General features: G+C 47.6%; 1 protein-coding gene across 1 annotated transcript in view; it reads right to left on the bottom strand.

Moving 5' to 3' along the window:
• LOC311595705 (aldehyde oxidase 2-like) overlaps positions 1 to 14,095 on the bottom strand; it is an 82,479-nt gene that overhangs the window by 22,506 nt on the left and 45,878 nt on the right. The window contains exons 23-28 of the mRNA XM_084778670.1: positions 11,846 to 11,933; positions 9,918 to 10,004; positions 9,602 to 9,793; positions 6,844 to 7,071; positions 2,504 to 2,599; positions 1,721 to 1,849 (exon numbers count right to left, since the gene is read on the bottom strand). Of these exons, the coding sequence (XP_084634796.1) occupies positions 1,721 to 1,849; positions 2,504 to 2,599; positions 6,844 to 7,071; positions 9,602 to 9,793; positions 9,918 to 10,004; positions 11,846 to 11,933 (820 nt within the window). The remainder of the gene's footprint in view (positions 1 to 1,720; positions 1,850 to 2,503; positions 2,600 to 6,843; positions 7,072 to 9,601; positions 9,794 to 9,917; positions 10,005 to 11,845; positions 11,934 to 14,095) is intronic.

Genomic DNA, 14,095 nt, shown 5'->3' with positions numbered 1-14,095 from the left:
AATGCTCCAATGGAAACCCGTTTGTCCTAGAACCGTGACAAATTTGGTGACTATTAATTCAGAAAAATGTAGATGTGGCAGTGCACCCCTGTGCTCTCACAGGCGACTGTCACGAGTCTGAGGTTAGCTGGGGCTACACAACCTGTTGCAAGCCAGTCCGAGGTTTATAGTAAGACATTGTCTCAAAAAAAAAAAAATCTGGGTGTGATGGGCGTGGTGGCGCATGCCTGTAATCCCAGCACTTGGGGAGGCAGAGGCAGGCGGATCATTATGAGTTCCAGGTCAGCCTGGCCTACCAAGTGAGTCCAGGACAGCCAAGGCTACACAGAGAAACCCTGCCTCGAAAAAACAAACAAAACAAAACAAAAATCTGGGTGCTGTGGAATTGGCTCATCAGTTAAAAGCACTGGTTGTTCTTCTAGAAGGCCTGAGTTCAGGTCCCAGCACCTGCGTGGCCGCTTACAGTTCTGTAGCTCCAGAGGACTTGACACTCTGCTTTGGCCTCCACAGGTGCCAAGCCTGCATGTGGTGCAGGCAAAACACCCATAAACACAAAATAGTAATAATGGCAAATTATTAATAAAAAGGCAATAATGAGACAGCACTCCCAAATCAGTTAAATTAATAACAAAATATCACAATGAAATGCATCATTTTGTAGGCTAGTTAAAACAGGTCCAAGAGAAGGTGGCTCTGGTGGGGACACTGGGGGCAACTCTATGACCATCATGTCTGCTGGGCTGGGCTGAGCTAGTCAGCCTGTAGGAACTCACAGGCCAGGGCCACAGGAACGGTCCTACAGTGGTGGGTCTTAAAGCTTCCTTGGGGTCTTCCAGAAGGACAGTCCCTGTGGACTCAAACACAGTCTCCCTCCTTCACAGTAGCTGGGCATACGTCTTTCCTTGCTTCTCTGTCCACCAACCTCCCTTGTACGTAGACATGGCTGGAGAGTAACTCTTACTAGTGGGCTATGAGTGCACGTAAGTCGCATCCACTCCAGGTCTGGCTCGGAGTCGTCCTCATGCGGTCAAAAATGATGAGGCTCAGAGCTACCTTGAAAGCCACACACTGAGTTAGTGGAGCCACCATCAGTCTGGATGCCTGATCGACCAAAGACTCCCCCGTGGACTCAGATGTCTGCCCGGAAGAGGCTTTTGTGTGTGAGCCGTTATATTCTGGGTCTCTGTGTTACCTCACTTATACTCCCAATATATCGGTTGTCTAAGCTTTTGGTAACTGTGGGGTTTGAATGATAAATATCTCCCATAGCCTCTGGTATCTGACCACTTGGTCCCCAGTTGGTGCTGTTTGGGGAGGCTCAGGATGTGTGGCCTTGCTGGAGAAAGTTTGTCAATGGGGGTGACTGGGCTTTGAGGTTTCACGGAAGCTCACCATTCCTAGTTCATTCTCTGCTTCCTGTTTGTGGTCCAAGATGTGAGCTCTCAGCTGCTGCTGCTGCTGCTGCTGCTAGCAGTCGGTTGCCATGCCTACCTGCCACATGCATCCTCACCATCATAGTGAAGGACTCCTACCTCTCTGCAGTCACAAGCCCCAAATAAGTCCTTCTTTCTATAAGTTGCCCTGGTCATGGTGTTTTATCACAGTAAATAGAAATGTAACTGACTCAGTGATGGGTCATCTCCCTGACAGTATGTAGTGTGCAGACAGGAAAGCCAGAGGTGTGGTAAAGTTCACCAGGACACCGGGCAGGAGCAGTCACCTGCACAGCTCTGCCGTTGACATCCGCTCCGATGGACGCTGCCGTAGCAATTGTATTGGGCACCGTGGCCGTGCTGGTTTCACAGATGTGCATCTGAGACAGGGGTATTTTTAACTCACGGCTGGCCACCTGTGGGAAAGGACATATTTTAAACCCAATAAAGATTTCTAAGGAAACTTAAGCCGTTTTGGTCACGTTTTTTTTTTTAAAAAATCTATTTATTTTAAAAAACAATATGTATTATATTTAACCTAGATTTTATGACTGTGTGTGTGTGCATTAATAATCTAATAATTACTAATCTAATCTAATAATACCTTCCACCTCTCACCCCTGGCCAAGTTCCAGGAGCAATTGCGTCTGTGTGGGATTTCTGTCAAACTGTTCATTGTAGTTTATACGCAAGAAGCTTCTCAACTAGTCAGTGTGGGGTCCTCTTCACCCTGCATTTATCTTTTATAGCTTTGTTGCCGATTAGCTCACTCTGTTTATTTACTCAATCAGTCAGGGTCTTTATGTTTGAACATACACTCATCATTTACCTTAAAAGATATCACCCCCCACCCCCCAAAAGCCAGGCATGGTAGCGCACCCCTTTGATCCCAGCACTCAGGAGGCAGAGGCAGGTGGATCGCTGTGAGTTCAAGGTCAGCCTGGTCTACAAAGCAAATCTAGGACAGCCAAGGCTACACAGAGAAATCCTGTCTGGGGGGAAAGAAAAAAAAAAGATTTCCCAAGTTTTAAAGTGTGGAAAGAGGACGGGTTGAATTTTGTTTGTTTTACCTGTAACATTTTGGTGTGAATACCTTGTCCCAGTTCATTGCCCCCGTGTGCAACCAACACAGACCCGTCCGTGTAGATGTGAACCAGCGCAGCTGCCTGTAATATAGTCCAGAAGGCATTCTTCGGTGAGTGTTGGCCATTACAGAAGTTCAACATAAGGATCAAAGGATGCTCTGGAGAGATGGCTCAGGGGTTAAGAGCACTAGCTGATCTTTCTCAAAGGACTCAGGTTCAATTCCCAGCACCTACCTGGCAGCTCTCAACTGTCTATAGCTCCAGTTCTGGGAGATACAGCTTCCTCTTTTGGCTTTAATGGGCAATGAATGCATATGGTACAAAGATATACATGAAGGCAAAATACTCATAGACATAAAAAAAAAAAAAATAGAAATGAGATGGTGAACTCTTTCTCCAGAGCGGGGAGGGTTTCTGCTAGGACCTTATAACCTACTTCTACTTTATTAAAAGTCAATTGTAGCCAGGCACATGCCTATAATCCCAGCACTCTGGGAGGCAGATCTCTGAGAGTTTGAGGCCAGCCTAGTCTACATAGTGACATCCTAGGCTACGCAGAGAAACTCTGTCTTGAAAAACCAACCAACCAACCAACCAAAAACAAGCAAACTACAACCAACCAACCAACCAACCAACAACAACAACAACAAGTCGATTGTAAAGTACTTCACTAGTTAGGAACCTGGGTTTTTGTTTTTTTGACAGGGTCTTTCTATGACACTTTCTAGAACGCCTTATACAGACCAGGCAGGCCTTGAACTCACAGAAATCTACCTGTTCCAGTCTCCCAAGTGCTACATCTGTCCACATCTGGGAAAGGTCCATCACCTCTTCCATATGTCCTCTTTCAAGTTCTGGGGACAATAGTGCCCTCCCCAGCTCATGCCCACCTGAAACCTTAGAATATGGCCTTAGCTGGATGTAGATTTTGCGGATACAATTATTTTTAGATGACCAGCCTAGTAGAAGTGGGCCCTAAATTCAATGACTGGTGTTCTTATCAGACTCTGGGGTTAACACCAGGGACACTGGAAGCAGCCAAGGGAGTTATATTGCTAAAAACCAAGAAGAGCCAGGAGCCAGCAGAGGCTGGAAGAGCCAGGAGACCTTGGAGGCAGAGTGAGTCTACTGATGCCTACACAAGCACACACACACACACACACACACACACACACACACACACACACACACACGTAGCCACTGCAGGACACCCCACGGACATGGCAAGCTCTGCTCAGAGACTCTCCAAACAGGGCAGGTGCCCTTGTGTGACTTCATGTCCTAGAGAGAACTCTGGGCAGGTTAGAGTCACAGCGGCACTGCATAGTCTTTGCTCAATTAGAAGAGTAGAAAAGTGGTGTTTTTTTCCTCCAGGTCTGGAGATGCCTGACTGCTCTGGGATGGCTCGGAGGGGCTGGGGAGCTTGGAGATGCAGGGCACTATTAATTAACAGTATTTACTCATTGCAGCCTGTGGCCTGCTGGGCCACTCTGCTTCTCAATGGTGGTAAGGAGGTGTTCCAGCCCTGCGAGTGAGTCACCAGCTGACCTGGAATGACACCCTCCATGCCTGGCCAAGTGGCTTTTGGGCACATCAATTTGCAGCTCTGTAGGGGAAGCTAGGGGCTTTTCAGATGGAAAGTCACCACCTGAGGTAAAGCTTTGTTCTAATGTGGTGACATAAGAAAGTGGCACCCAGAAGTGACAGACAGGGCTATGGTTTAGGTGAGAAACGGCCACATGGATGACAAAAGGAGGTAAAGAGTCATTTTGAGAAACTAGGCACTTTAAGTTTTGTTTCCGGTTCTTGGCAGTATTTCTTAAATCTTGGAAAGTGCTATCTGTTGCCAATGAGATGCCTCAGGAGGTACCAGGATAGGTTTAGGGTGAGGGGGCCATCGTGTGTGTGTGTGTGTGTGTGTGTGTGTGTGTGTGTGTGTGTGTGTGTGTGTTGCTGGTGATGAGGGTGTACTTTGGCCCTATCGCACCTTCTAGGTTCTGTGCACTTCTCTGGGGGCGAAGACCCAGAAGAGAAGCTCTTTGTCCTTTCTAGTGACCTGCCCAGGCATCTCTCCCACTGGCTGCTTCTGAGCTGTGCCCTTTATATAAGCTGGTAATGATAACAGGAATGTAAAAGGCTTTCCTGAGTTCTATGAATTGCTCTAGAAAAATCTTCACACCTAACTGGGCTAGTGAAAAACTCTCAATTTGCCAGTCATTTAGGCAGACGTGTGAGCAGCCTGGGAGCACCATTTATAGGTAGTGTCGGAAGTGGGTACAGTCTGTGGGACTTAAACACAGGCTTGTGGGGTCCGTGCTAACTCTGGACACTTAGTGAGATGAGTGAATCTGTCTACTAGTCACCCAGCTGCTGTTCAAGTCAGTCTGGTAAAAATAGAATATTTGATAGCCAGGCGTGGTGGCACATGCCTGTAATCCCAGCACTTTGGGAGGCAGAGGCAGGAGTATCTCTGTGAGTTCGAGGCCAGCCTGGTCTACAAAGATAGTCCAAGCCAGCCAGGGCTACACAGAGATACCCTGTCTCGAAAACAAAACAAAAACATACAATATTTGGTGGCAGAGAAAAGCCACACTCCTGGATACCCAGGGTCCTTTATGTCCTGTCATTGATCCAGCCCAGCTGGTGGATGTGACAACTGACTTTGTACCTGTCTGTGGAAAGGTCACCCTGGACCCCAGCAGGGATGTGACCCTTAAGCTGAGGGCACCTTATCCTCCCTGTCAGGGGAGCAAGAGCCCTAGGAGAGGTGTCTGGGCTCTCCTGGGAGGGCTTCAGGTTGCCCTGGCTGACTTCCAGAATAGTCTAGGAATCAGGCCAGGTGCTCTATATTAATTTTATATTAATTTTCTCAGCTAGTCCTCATTAATTCTAAGAGAGCGTTATTGTTAGCTTCTCTTTACATGAGGGAAGTAAAGCTCAGAAAGGCTGAACAACTTTAGTGTCACACACCTAGTAAATGGCAGGCCAGGAGTGTCTCAGGGTCTCCCGACTCTAGTTGACTAAGGATTTGGTCAACAACTGCTTTTATTTCCTCGGAGGGGCTTCCTTTCACAGTGTGTGCGTGCGTGCGTGTGTGTGTGTGTGTGTGTGTGTGTGTGTGTGTGTGTGCATGCTTGTGTATATTTATATGTGTGTGTGCCTAAGTGTATATGTGAGTGTGTGCATGTGTCTGCATGCATGCATGTGTATGTGCATATATCTATATGTGTGTGCATGCATGTGTGTGTGTGTGTGCCTAAGTGTGTATGTGGGTGTGTGCATGTCTGTCTGTCTGTGTATGTGGCATGTAGGAGAGGGAGGAGTTTAGGCTGTGAGTAGCAGGTATGAACGGAGGAGTGCTTTTGATAATACACACTGCTTGAAGCCTTTCTCAGTGCCTGGGTTTTCTGACGTGAGCTGAAAGCAGTGAGAAAGCAACAGCCATCCCCACATTTCTAACCTGTTTTTTGGTCCCTGTAACCTACTGGGATTCAGGGATTTGTCAGCTCAGGCGTGGTACTGTTTGGAGGTGGGTGAGTGTTGAGACAGGGTTTCTCTGTGTAGCCTTGGCTGTCCTGGACTCACTTTGTAGACCAGGCTGGCTTCGAGCTCAGAGATGCACCTGTCTGCTGGGATTACAGGCGTGCACCACCACTGCCTGGCTCCGTCTGGGGAGGTCTTAGCCGTGTACATCCTGCTTTTCTGCCCCCTTCTGCCTGTGGACCACTTACTTCCTCCTCCTCTTGCCAGGCCACCCCGGACAATTCTGGACCCCACTCCCTCTTCCCCATCAGGGCTGACAGATTTCTGGGGAGGTGGCTCCAAGTGCCAGGTAGGTGGTCAGAGAGCAGTGAATGACTTCTCTGCCTGAGAGGTAGGTATCCCAAGCATTGCTGCAGGTGGGACATCCTTCCTCAGCAGAAAACACACACAATGGCCCTGTGGCCTCCTGTTCCTTTTGAGTAGCACGGAATCCGGGGCAAGTACCCCCCACCTCCCACCCTCATCTCCCACCCCCCCTACTCCCCCCTTCCCCCCTCCCCCACTCCCCCCCTCCCCCATCCCCCCCATCCCCACCCCCATCCTGGCAGCCATGCTGCTGACACTCTCACACTCGTCACCAAAGTTTCTTGCCACGATGACTTTTTTTTTTCCTACTACCGAGTGAGGCTGCTCAGGCGACTTCTGGACGGCTCTTAGTATATGCAGGGAGGGGCCTGGTGCTCTGGGAAATGTGCCATTCTCTGACCACCAGAAGTACCTGATCGGACCAAGACTGGGTTGGCCATGAGGGTCCTTTGCCGTGCTCTGTGCATGAACTTTACCTGATGGTAGCTCGTTGCAGCGAAGCCCACTGAAAACTTCATGGGGACAAGAGCCATGCCGCGCTTCCTCCAGTAATTCTTCTTATTGAATTCTTCCACTTGTGTCCTTCTGACGTGAAAGGAAGACTTGTCCAGGCACTCGTTCCAACACCTTATCAGGGGCTCGGGGCTGAATGCTTGTTTGTAGATGGTTTTATCAACTGTTTTGTACATGTTTTTCTCCCTAATCTGAAACAAGTGTGAAATTCCATCAATACTTGTGGTAAGACAGACTGCCAGCTGGAGGCCTAGAAAGCCTTTCCGCTGCAGCACAAGCTTTGGTTAGGGGGGAGAACTTTTTTCCATTGTTTTTTGGATGGCATGTGCGCACAGTGCTGCTGTGAGAATGGCGGGGCTATTTTTTTTTAATCTTCTCACTAATGCGCCAACCAGGGTTTCTCTGTGTCTGAAATGGAGTGTCGTTGGTAGTGGCTAGTCTAAAAGGAAGCGTGATGGGAGGACTGGAAAGGTTGGATTATCTACTATGTATCTACCTACCTACCTACCTATCCTGTATCATGTGTGTGTGTGTGTGTGTGTGTGTGTGTGTGTGTGTGTGTGTGTGTGTGTACAGGCCATGAATATGTGTGGAAGTCAGGGGACAACCAATGGAAGCCAGCTCTCTCTCCTTCTTTGATGTGGTTCCCAGGGCTAAAACTCAGGCAGCCCAGCTTGGCAGCCCTTTGCCTTTTCCCACTGAGCCATCTTGCTGGCCCATGGTTTTGTTTTTTTTTTTTTCCAACTGCAGGGTTTGGAGGATGGAGCCGAGTGGAGAGTGTACCAAGGCCAGGCTCCACCATCATAAGTGAAGACTGTCCTGTTAGCGAGGAATTGCCAAACAGATAATGACAAACAGCTGATCCTCAAGTCTCCTGATTGGACTGCGCGGCTAAATCTTTTAAAATCTGTGTTTAAACAGGATCTGCTTTATATCCTGGGTTGCTGGATATGCCTGGGTTGGGGGTTCATTAACTCCATTTTATTCTGATGGAACTAAAAGGATGCTGCATTGTCACCAGCAACAACACTGGAATAGGACCATACAGATTATAAAAACTTTTTTTTTTTTGGCCCAGAGTGGGTGGCACTTGCCTTTAATCCCAGCACTCTGGAGGCAGAGGCAGGTGGGTCTCTATGAATTTTAAGTCAGCCTGGTCTATGAAGTAAGTCCAGGGCAGCCATGGCTACACAGAGAAACCCTGTCTCAACAAATAAACAAACAAAAGCCCAGAAAAACAAAAAACTTTTTTTGTATGTGTGGCTCTGGGGTTGGAGCCCAAGGCTTTGTGTATGCTAGGAGAGCTCTCTAACACTGAGCTACATTCCCAGCCTCATGAAAAGGGATATTTTAGTAAAATATGTATTTGGTCCTCAGGAACGCTTTGAAGTAAATTAGTCTGTTCTCAGTTTATAGCCAAGGAGTCCAGGGCACAAAGCGGCACCCTGTCTCTGCACTTGCTGTTCCATTGGCTTCCATTACTTTCCTATCTACTGTTCCTGAAGATGAACCTTATGTGCCATCCTCTCCAGATTCTTCTCTTTCTTTTCTTTTCTTTTTGAGTTTCCCATCCTCATTCTGATGGGATGTCTTCCTCCTTTGTGCCCATGGGCACTTTTTGTGAATTCTTTAGGGGACCTATTTTTTTTTTTTTCTGAGAGAGTATCAGGTGTTCTCTGGTGTGGAGGAAGCACTCTGCCAATCAAACAGAAACCTGGACGTCCTCATTGAATTTAGGGACAAAGACATTCCAGACACAGCACAGAGAGAGTCCTTGCTGGAGCAAAGAGTTTGAGGAAATGGAGTGGACAAGGAGAGTGTCTAGGATGTGAGTGAAAAGTTAGGGAGTAAATATGTAAGCAGCAGTCGAGGCTGGGGTCAGCCTGCCTCTGGTCCAGTTCCTTGTACCCCACAGGCCTTCTGGGGTCCTGCACAGAATAATATTTTCAAATGGTAAACTTAGGACAACATCTCTAAAAAGCTTTCAAGTGTTCCAGCAATCCCATTTCTGTGAGTGTGTTTAATAGACAGACCCACACAAAAGGACAAAGATACTATGTACCCCTAGCACGTATGTCTCAGGGTGTTCATTTCAAGATCATCTTAAGATTTGATTGATTGGTTGATGGTTTTCTTGAGACAGGGTTTCTCTGTGTAGCCTTGGTTGTCCTGAAACTCACTCTGTAGACCAGGCTGGCCTCAAACTTGGAAATCCACCTGCCTCTGCCTCCTGAGTTCTGGATTTAAATGCATGTGCCACCACACCCAGCAAGGTATTATTTTTAAGTTATGTATATACGTGTGTGGGTTTGTGCATGTGAGTAACAGTGTCCATAGAGGTCAAAAGAGGGCATGGGATCCCTGGGAGCTGGAGGTACAGGTGATGCTGAACTGCTAATGTGGGTACTGGGAGCTGAAATCTGTTCTCTGGAGGAGCAGTGCGCGTTTTTAACCACCATGCCTTCTCTCCAGCCCCAGCACCATTTTAACAGCCTAAACTGGGTAACAAACAACCTGAATACGTTGCCAATAATGGAGTGGCTAAACAGATGATGGCATGTTCACAGCACAGTCATGAAAAAACAAAATGGAGCTCTTATCTCAAATTCTGAGCCAGGTTTAATTTGTACAGTTTTTCTAGTGTTTCCTGGGGCCACTCACAATTCTTTGCTCCCCAGATTTCCTTATCAGCCTTGGTTCTGGCCTCCATTATCACCTTACCTTTTCTGGCGGAAGCCCACATTTGGCTGCCACAGCTGTGATGCAAGATTCGGTCACCAGGGCTCCTTGTGGGAAGCCAAAGCCACGGAAGGCTGTATTGGATGGTAAATTTGTCATGCACGCACGACCTCGGAGTCTGAGGTTGCAGATTTTATATGCGTTTTCCAGCTTTAGTACAAGAAACTCTGTTACCTAAAGTAAAAGGAGATACCCACATGTATTAGACACCACGGCACACCTTTCCATAAAGACTCACCAAGACACTTGGCGTCTTATCTAGTCTCAAGAGCACAGTTGGTTTTTCTGCCACACGTACCAACTCCGAGTCATCCAAGGTGCATCCTCCATTGATGTAGCATCCAATGTCCAGGGCTTTGATTCGTCCACTGTTCATGAATCCTACCTGCCACCAAATGATGAGCATGTTACTGATTCGTTTAAAATGGGCTGGAGAGATGACTCAGTGGTTAAGAGCACTGACTGCTCTTCTGAAGGTCCTGAGTTCAATTCCCAGCAACAACATGGTGGCTCACAACCACCTGTAATACAATGCCCTCTTCTGGTGTGCATAAAGACAGTGTACTCATAAATATAAAATAAATAAATCTTTAAAAAAATGTACCTGCCAAGTGTGAGTCACCCCTCAGTCCCCCAGACTTTGCCCCCAGCTTGTTCTCAGGTGGCACCCCGCCTGCTGTGGCCTTGTGACCTTCCTTGACCCAAGTGTTGCTGAGCCCTTCCTTTTCAGGGGCTCTGCACTTAGCATGGAATCCCCATGCTCTCGCTCGTCTCCTGGAATGTAATTGCCACTCTCACCCTACCCTTTTTATTCTCGGCCATTCCGTGCTGGCTTTATTTCTAATTTAGTTTGTGGCTTTCTCCTTGTGGGGAAATCTTTGGGATCCCAGAGTGCATGGCGATGAGTCATAGCCATAGCATCCCTTGGTTTGGGAGAGCCTCGGGGCCAGAGGTTGGAGAATTTATGAGAAGGACTTGTCTTACTGGGTAGCCAAGGTGCTTTATAAGTAGCAATATAGGTAACAGGATGATGTAGCCGTCTAAGGCAGTGGTACAACCAGGTAGGAAATCAGATGTGCATGGTCAAGTAATTCCTAAAGAAAGCAGAGAAGGCCTAAGGACTCCATCACAAATTTGAAAAATTGTATCATCTACTAGATGCCAGCAACGATTTTTCTTTCTTTCTTTTTTTAAAATAAATTTTCAAGATTTATTTATTATATATACAGTGCTTGCCTGCATGACAGAAAAGGGCATCAGATCACATATTAGATGGTTGTGAGCCACCATGTGGTTACTGGGAATTGAACTCAGGACCTCTGGATGAGCAGGCAGTGCTCTTAACCTCTGAGCCATTTCTCCAGTCCCCAAGCAACAATTTCTTAATAGTGTTTCTACTGTAGATGAAGAAAAATGGAGTGAGTGTGATTTGAAGAATTTAAGTTCTACAGTTAGTGGATCTGGGTTAAAGATTATTTTGCAGTGTAAATGGTCAAATTGTTTCTACTCGTCTCTCCTACAAAGTATTGTTCTTATAGTCATAAAGTTTGGGCATCTTCTTTCTTTTTCTTTGAGGAATCACTAAATATACATACATATATATATGTCCTTATTTCTTTTAACAGTGCTTTTTTCTTTGTTGCACAAGTATGTGTATCCTCATGTATATGAGTGCACAAGTGTGTGGAGCCAAAGGATAGTGTCAGAAAGTTTGCTTGACTGCACTTTGGTTTACTTACTGAGGCAGAGTGTATTGACAGCCCCAGGCCTCACAGATTTGGCAGTCTATCTAGGCAACTTGCCTCGGGTATCCGCCATCGTCTCCTGGGCGCTGGGGCTACAGGCAGGCAGCTGCCTCCTCTCAGCTTTTATGTGGCCCTGGAGGTACTTACTATCTACACCCTTCAGACTTGCATGGTAAATGTTTTATCCACTGAGCCATAGCCCCAGACAGGGCCTTTAAGTCATTATTTAAAATTTTGTTTTTGCCGGGAGGTGGTGGCGCATGCCTTTAATCCAAGCACTTGGGACGCAGGGGCAGGCGGATGGTTGTGAGTTCGAAGCCAGCCTGGTTTACAGAGTGAGACAGGACAGACAAGGCGACACAGAGAAACCCTGTCTCGAAAAACCAGAAAAAAAAAAAAGAAAAGAAAAAAGAAGGGGACGAAGCCACTCCAGCAAAACAAGTTTTTTTTTTAAATAAATAATTTCACTTGTAGTACTCACTTTATATTTTCCAAATAACGGGTGCCTGCCCCCAGTTATTAACATATCGTCTTCCCGATCCAGAACGAGACGAATGGGACGGCCGGTTCTGCAGAATACAGATTTAGATCCCCGTTCATCCATCTGTCCACCCACTCACTCATCTATTCAGTCAGCTGCTCTCATAGCCACCTACTTACTCAACTCCTTATTTTACTGTCTGCCCGCATCCATTTACACCACGTAAGCCCCCATCCCCCACCACTCCCCCCCCTCATCTGCACCACGCACTCAGTCCTCCGCACCTCCGTCTGACACGCATACCTGTTAGTCTGCACACAATCTAGGCGTGAGGTCTGTTGTTGCCTAAGTTACCCCTGTCTCCGTGCCCTGCAACTCAGTGTTTGGAGGTATGTCTGAAGGGACTGCCACATGCCAGCTGAGTTCTGTCCCTAGGACGTCAAGTCTGATCTCACCCCCCTGATCCAGCCATTTTGCATATTTCTCCTACTGGTTATAGAGAGGAGAATGTGAATGGATGAATGCAATGCTAACGTCAATAGAAAAACACCAGTTAAATGTACAGTGTCAAGGCTCACCCCTGTTAATTCTGATTTAAAAGGTCTGGGATTTGGACAGGAAGGTAGAATTTCTTTCTTTTAAAAAAAAAAAAAGCTGGGTGGTGGTGGCACATGCCTTTAGTCCAAGTTTTTGGGAGGCAGAGGCAGGAGGATCAGGCCAGCCTGGTCCGTAGAATGAGTTCCAGGACAGCCAAGGCCACACAGGGAAACTCTATCTCGGGGGGGAAAAACAAAACAAAACAAAACCAAAACTAAAACCAAACAAACCCCTCCCCCCAAAGTTTTTGAGGCAGGAATTTCTTTTTTCTTTCTTTCTTTAATAATTTTAAGCTTTATTTATGTATTATTATGTATACAATGTTCTGCCTTCATATACACCTGCAGGCCAGAAGAGGGCATCAGATCACATTATAGATGGTTGTGAGCCACCGTGTGGTTGCTGGGAATTGAACTCAGGATCTTTGGAAGAGCAGGCGCTGCTCTTAACTTCTGAGCCATCGCTCCAGCCCCCTCCCCCAGACAGGAATTTCTATGACCTCAGGGCATCTGGAATGCTATTCTCAGGTCACTTAACTTGTGACTGTTGTTTGCTAAGGCAGGATAGATAGTGAGGCACTGGCTCCACACTTGGCTGCACAATAGGGTCACAGGACAAGTTTTGGAATACACTGATGTCAGGGCTTGTAGTGACTAGCCTAGGCATCGATCGGGATTTAAATGCTCTGATTGGCAACTGTGTGTGGCCATGCTCAAGGCAGAAGGCAGAAGGTCTGCTGTGTGTGACAGCTAAGTGGAGATGAGATTCCAGCCCTGCCTGTCTCCTGCTCCGCGCTGGGGTTGACAACACACACGCCTGTGCTCAGGACTTCTCTCTGAGTTACACAGAGGCTGTCAAAGGAAGCAGGACACTGGGGCTTTGCAGAATGATTGGAACTCAGACAAAATATTACGCAGCATCTCCTCTTCCTCTCCTTCCCCCTCCTCCTCTCCTTCCCTTCTTCTCCCTCCTGCTCCTCCTCTCCTGCTCCTCCTCCTCCCCTTCTGCTCCTCCTCCTCCTCCCCTTCTGCTCTTCCTCCTCCTCCCCTTCTGCTCCTCCTCCTCTTCTTCCCCCTCCTGCTCCCCTCCTCCTCTTCTGTTCTTCCTCCTCCCTTTCTGCTCTTCCTCCTCTTCTTCCCCCTCTTCCTCTTCTTCCCCCTCCTGCTCCTCCTCCTCTCTGTTCTCCAATGCTGACAACAAAGCAGCTTAGAGACAATGAACAAGGGCCACATGCCAGCGCCAGCTAAACTGGAGCGCAGAGCATGGATAGCAAAGCTATGCACCTCCCCTTGAGATCAACCCAGAGACCACCCGTCCACCGAGACAGCACTTGGAGCCGGTGGAGGGTGAGGAGCTTTTCTTTCCTCATTCCACCTTGGCTCTGGGCTGGAGGGAGCCGAGAGAGTCGGGGCAATGATGAACTTGAGCCTTGCCCACATCTACATGCATCATCTCTGAAGCTCAGGGATGCGGCTCCCTCTGCTCTGGAGCAGCCAGCCAACTGCCCCACCTATTTCCTACTTAAAGCCTGTTACCTTCATCAAATCCACGTGTTCAGCTGACTTTTGCAAAACCTAAAAGGGTAGTAGGGCAGGTGTGAGTCATCTATGTTTTATAAAGAAACAGACAGGCCTGGCTTGCCCAGGGACCAAC

The sequence above is a fragment of the Acomys minous genome (genome assembly GCF_964271855.1).
Source record: "Acomys minous genome assembly, chromosome: 4".
NCBI classification, from domain to species: Eukaryota; Metazoa; Chordata; class Mammalia; order Rodentia; family Muridae; genus Acomys; species Acomys minous.
This window is presented reverse-complemented; position numbering and strand designations above follow the sequence as displayed.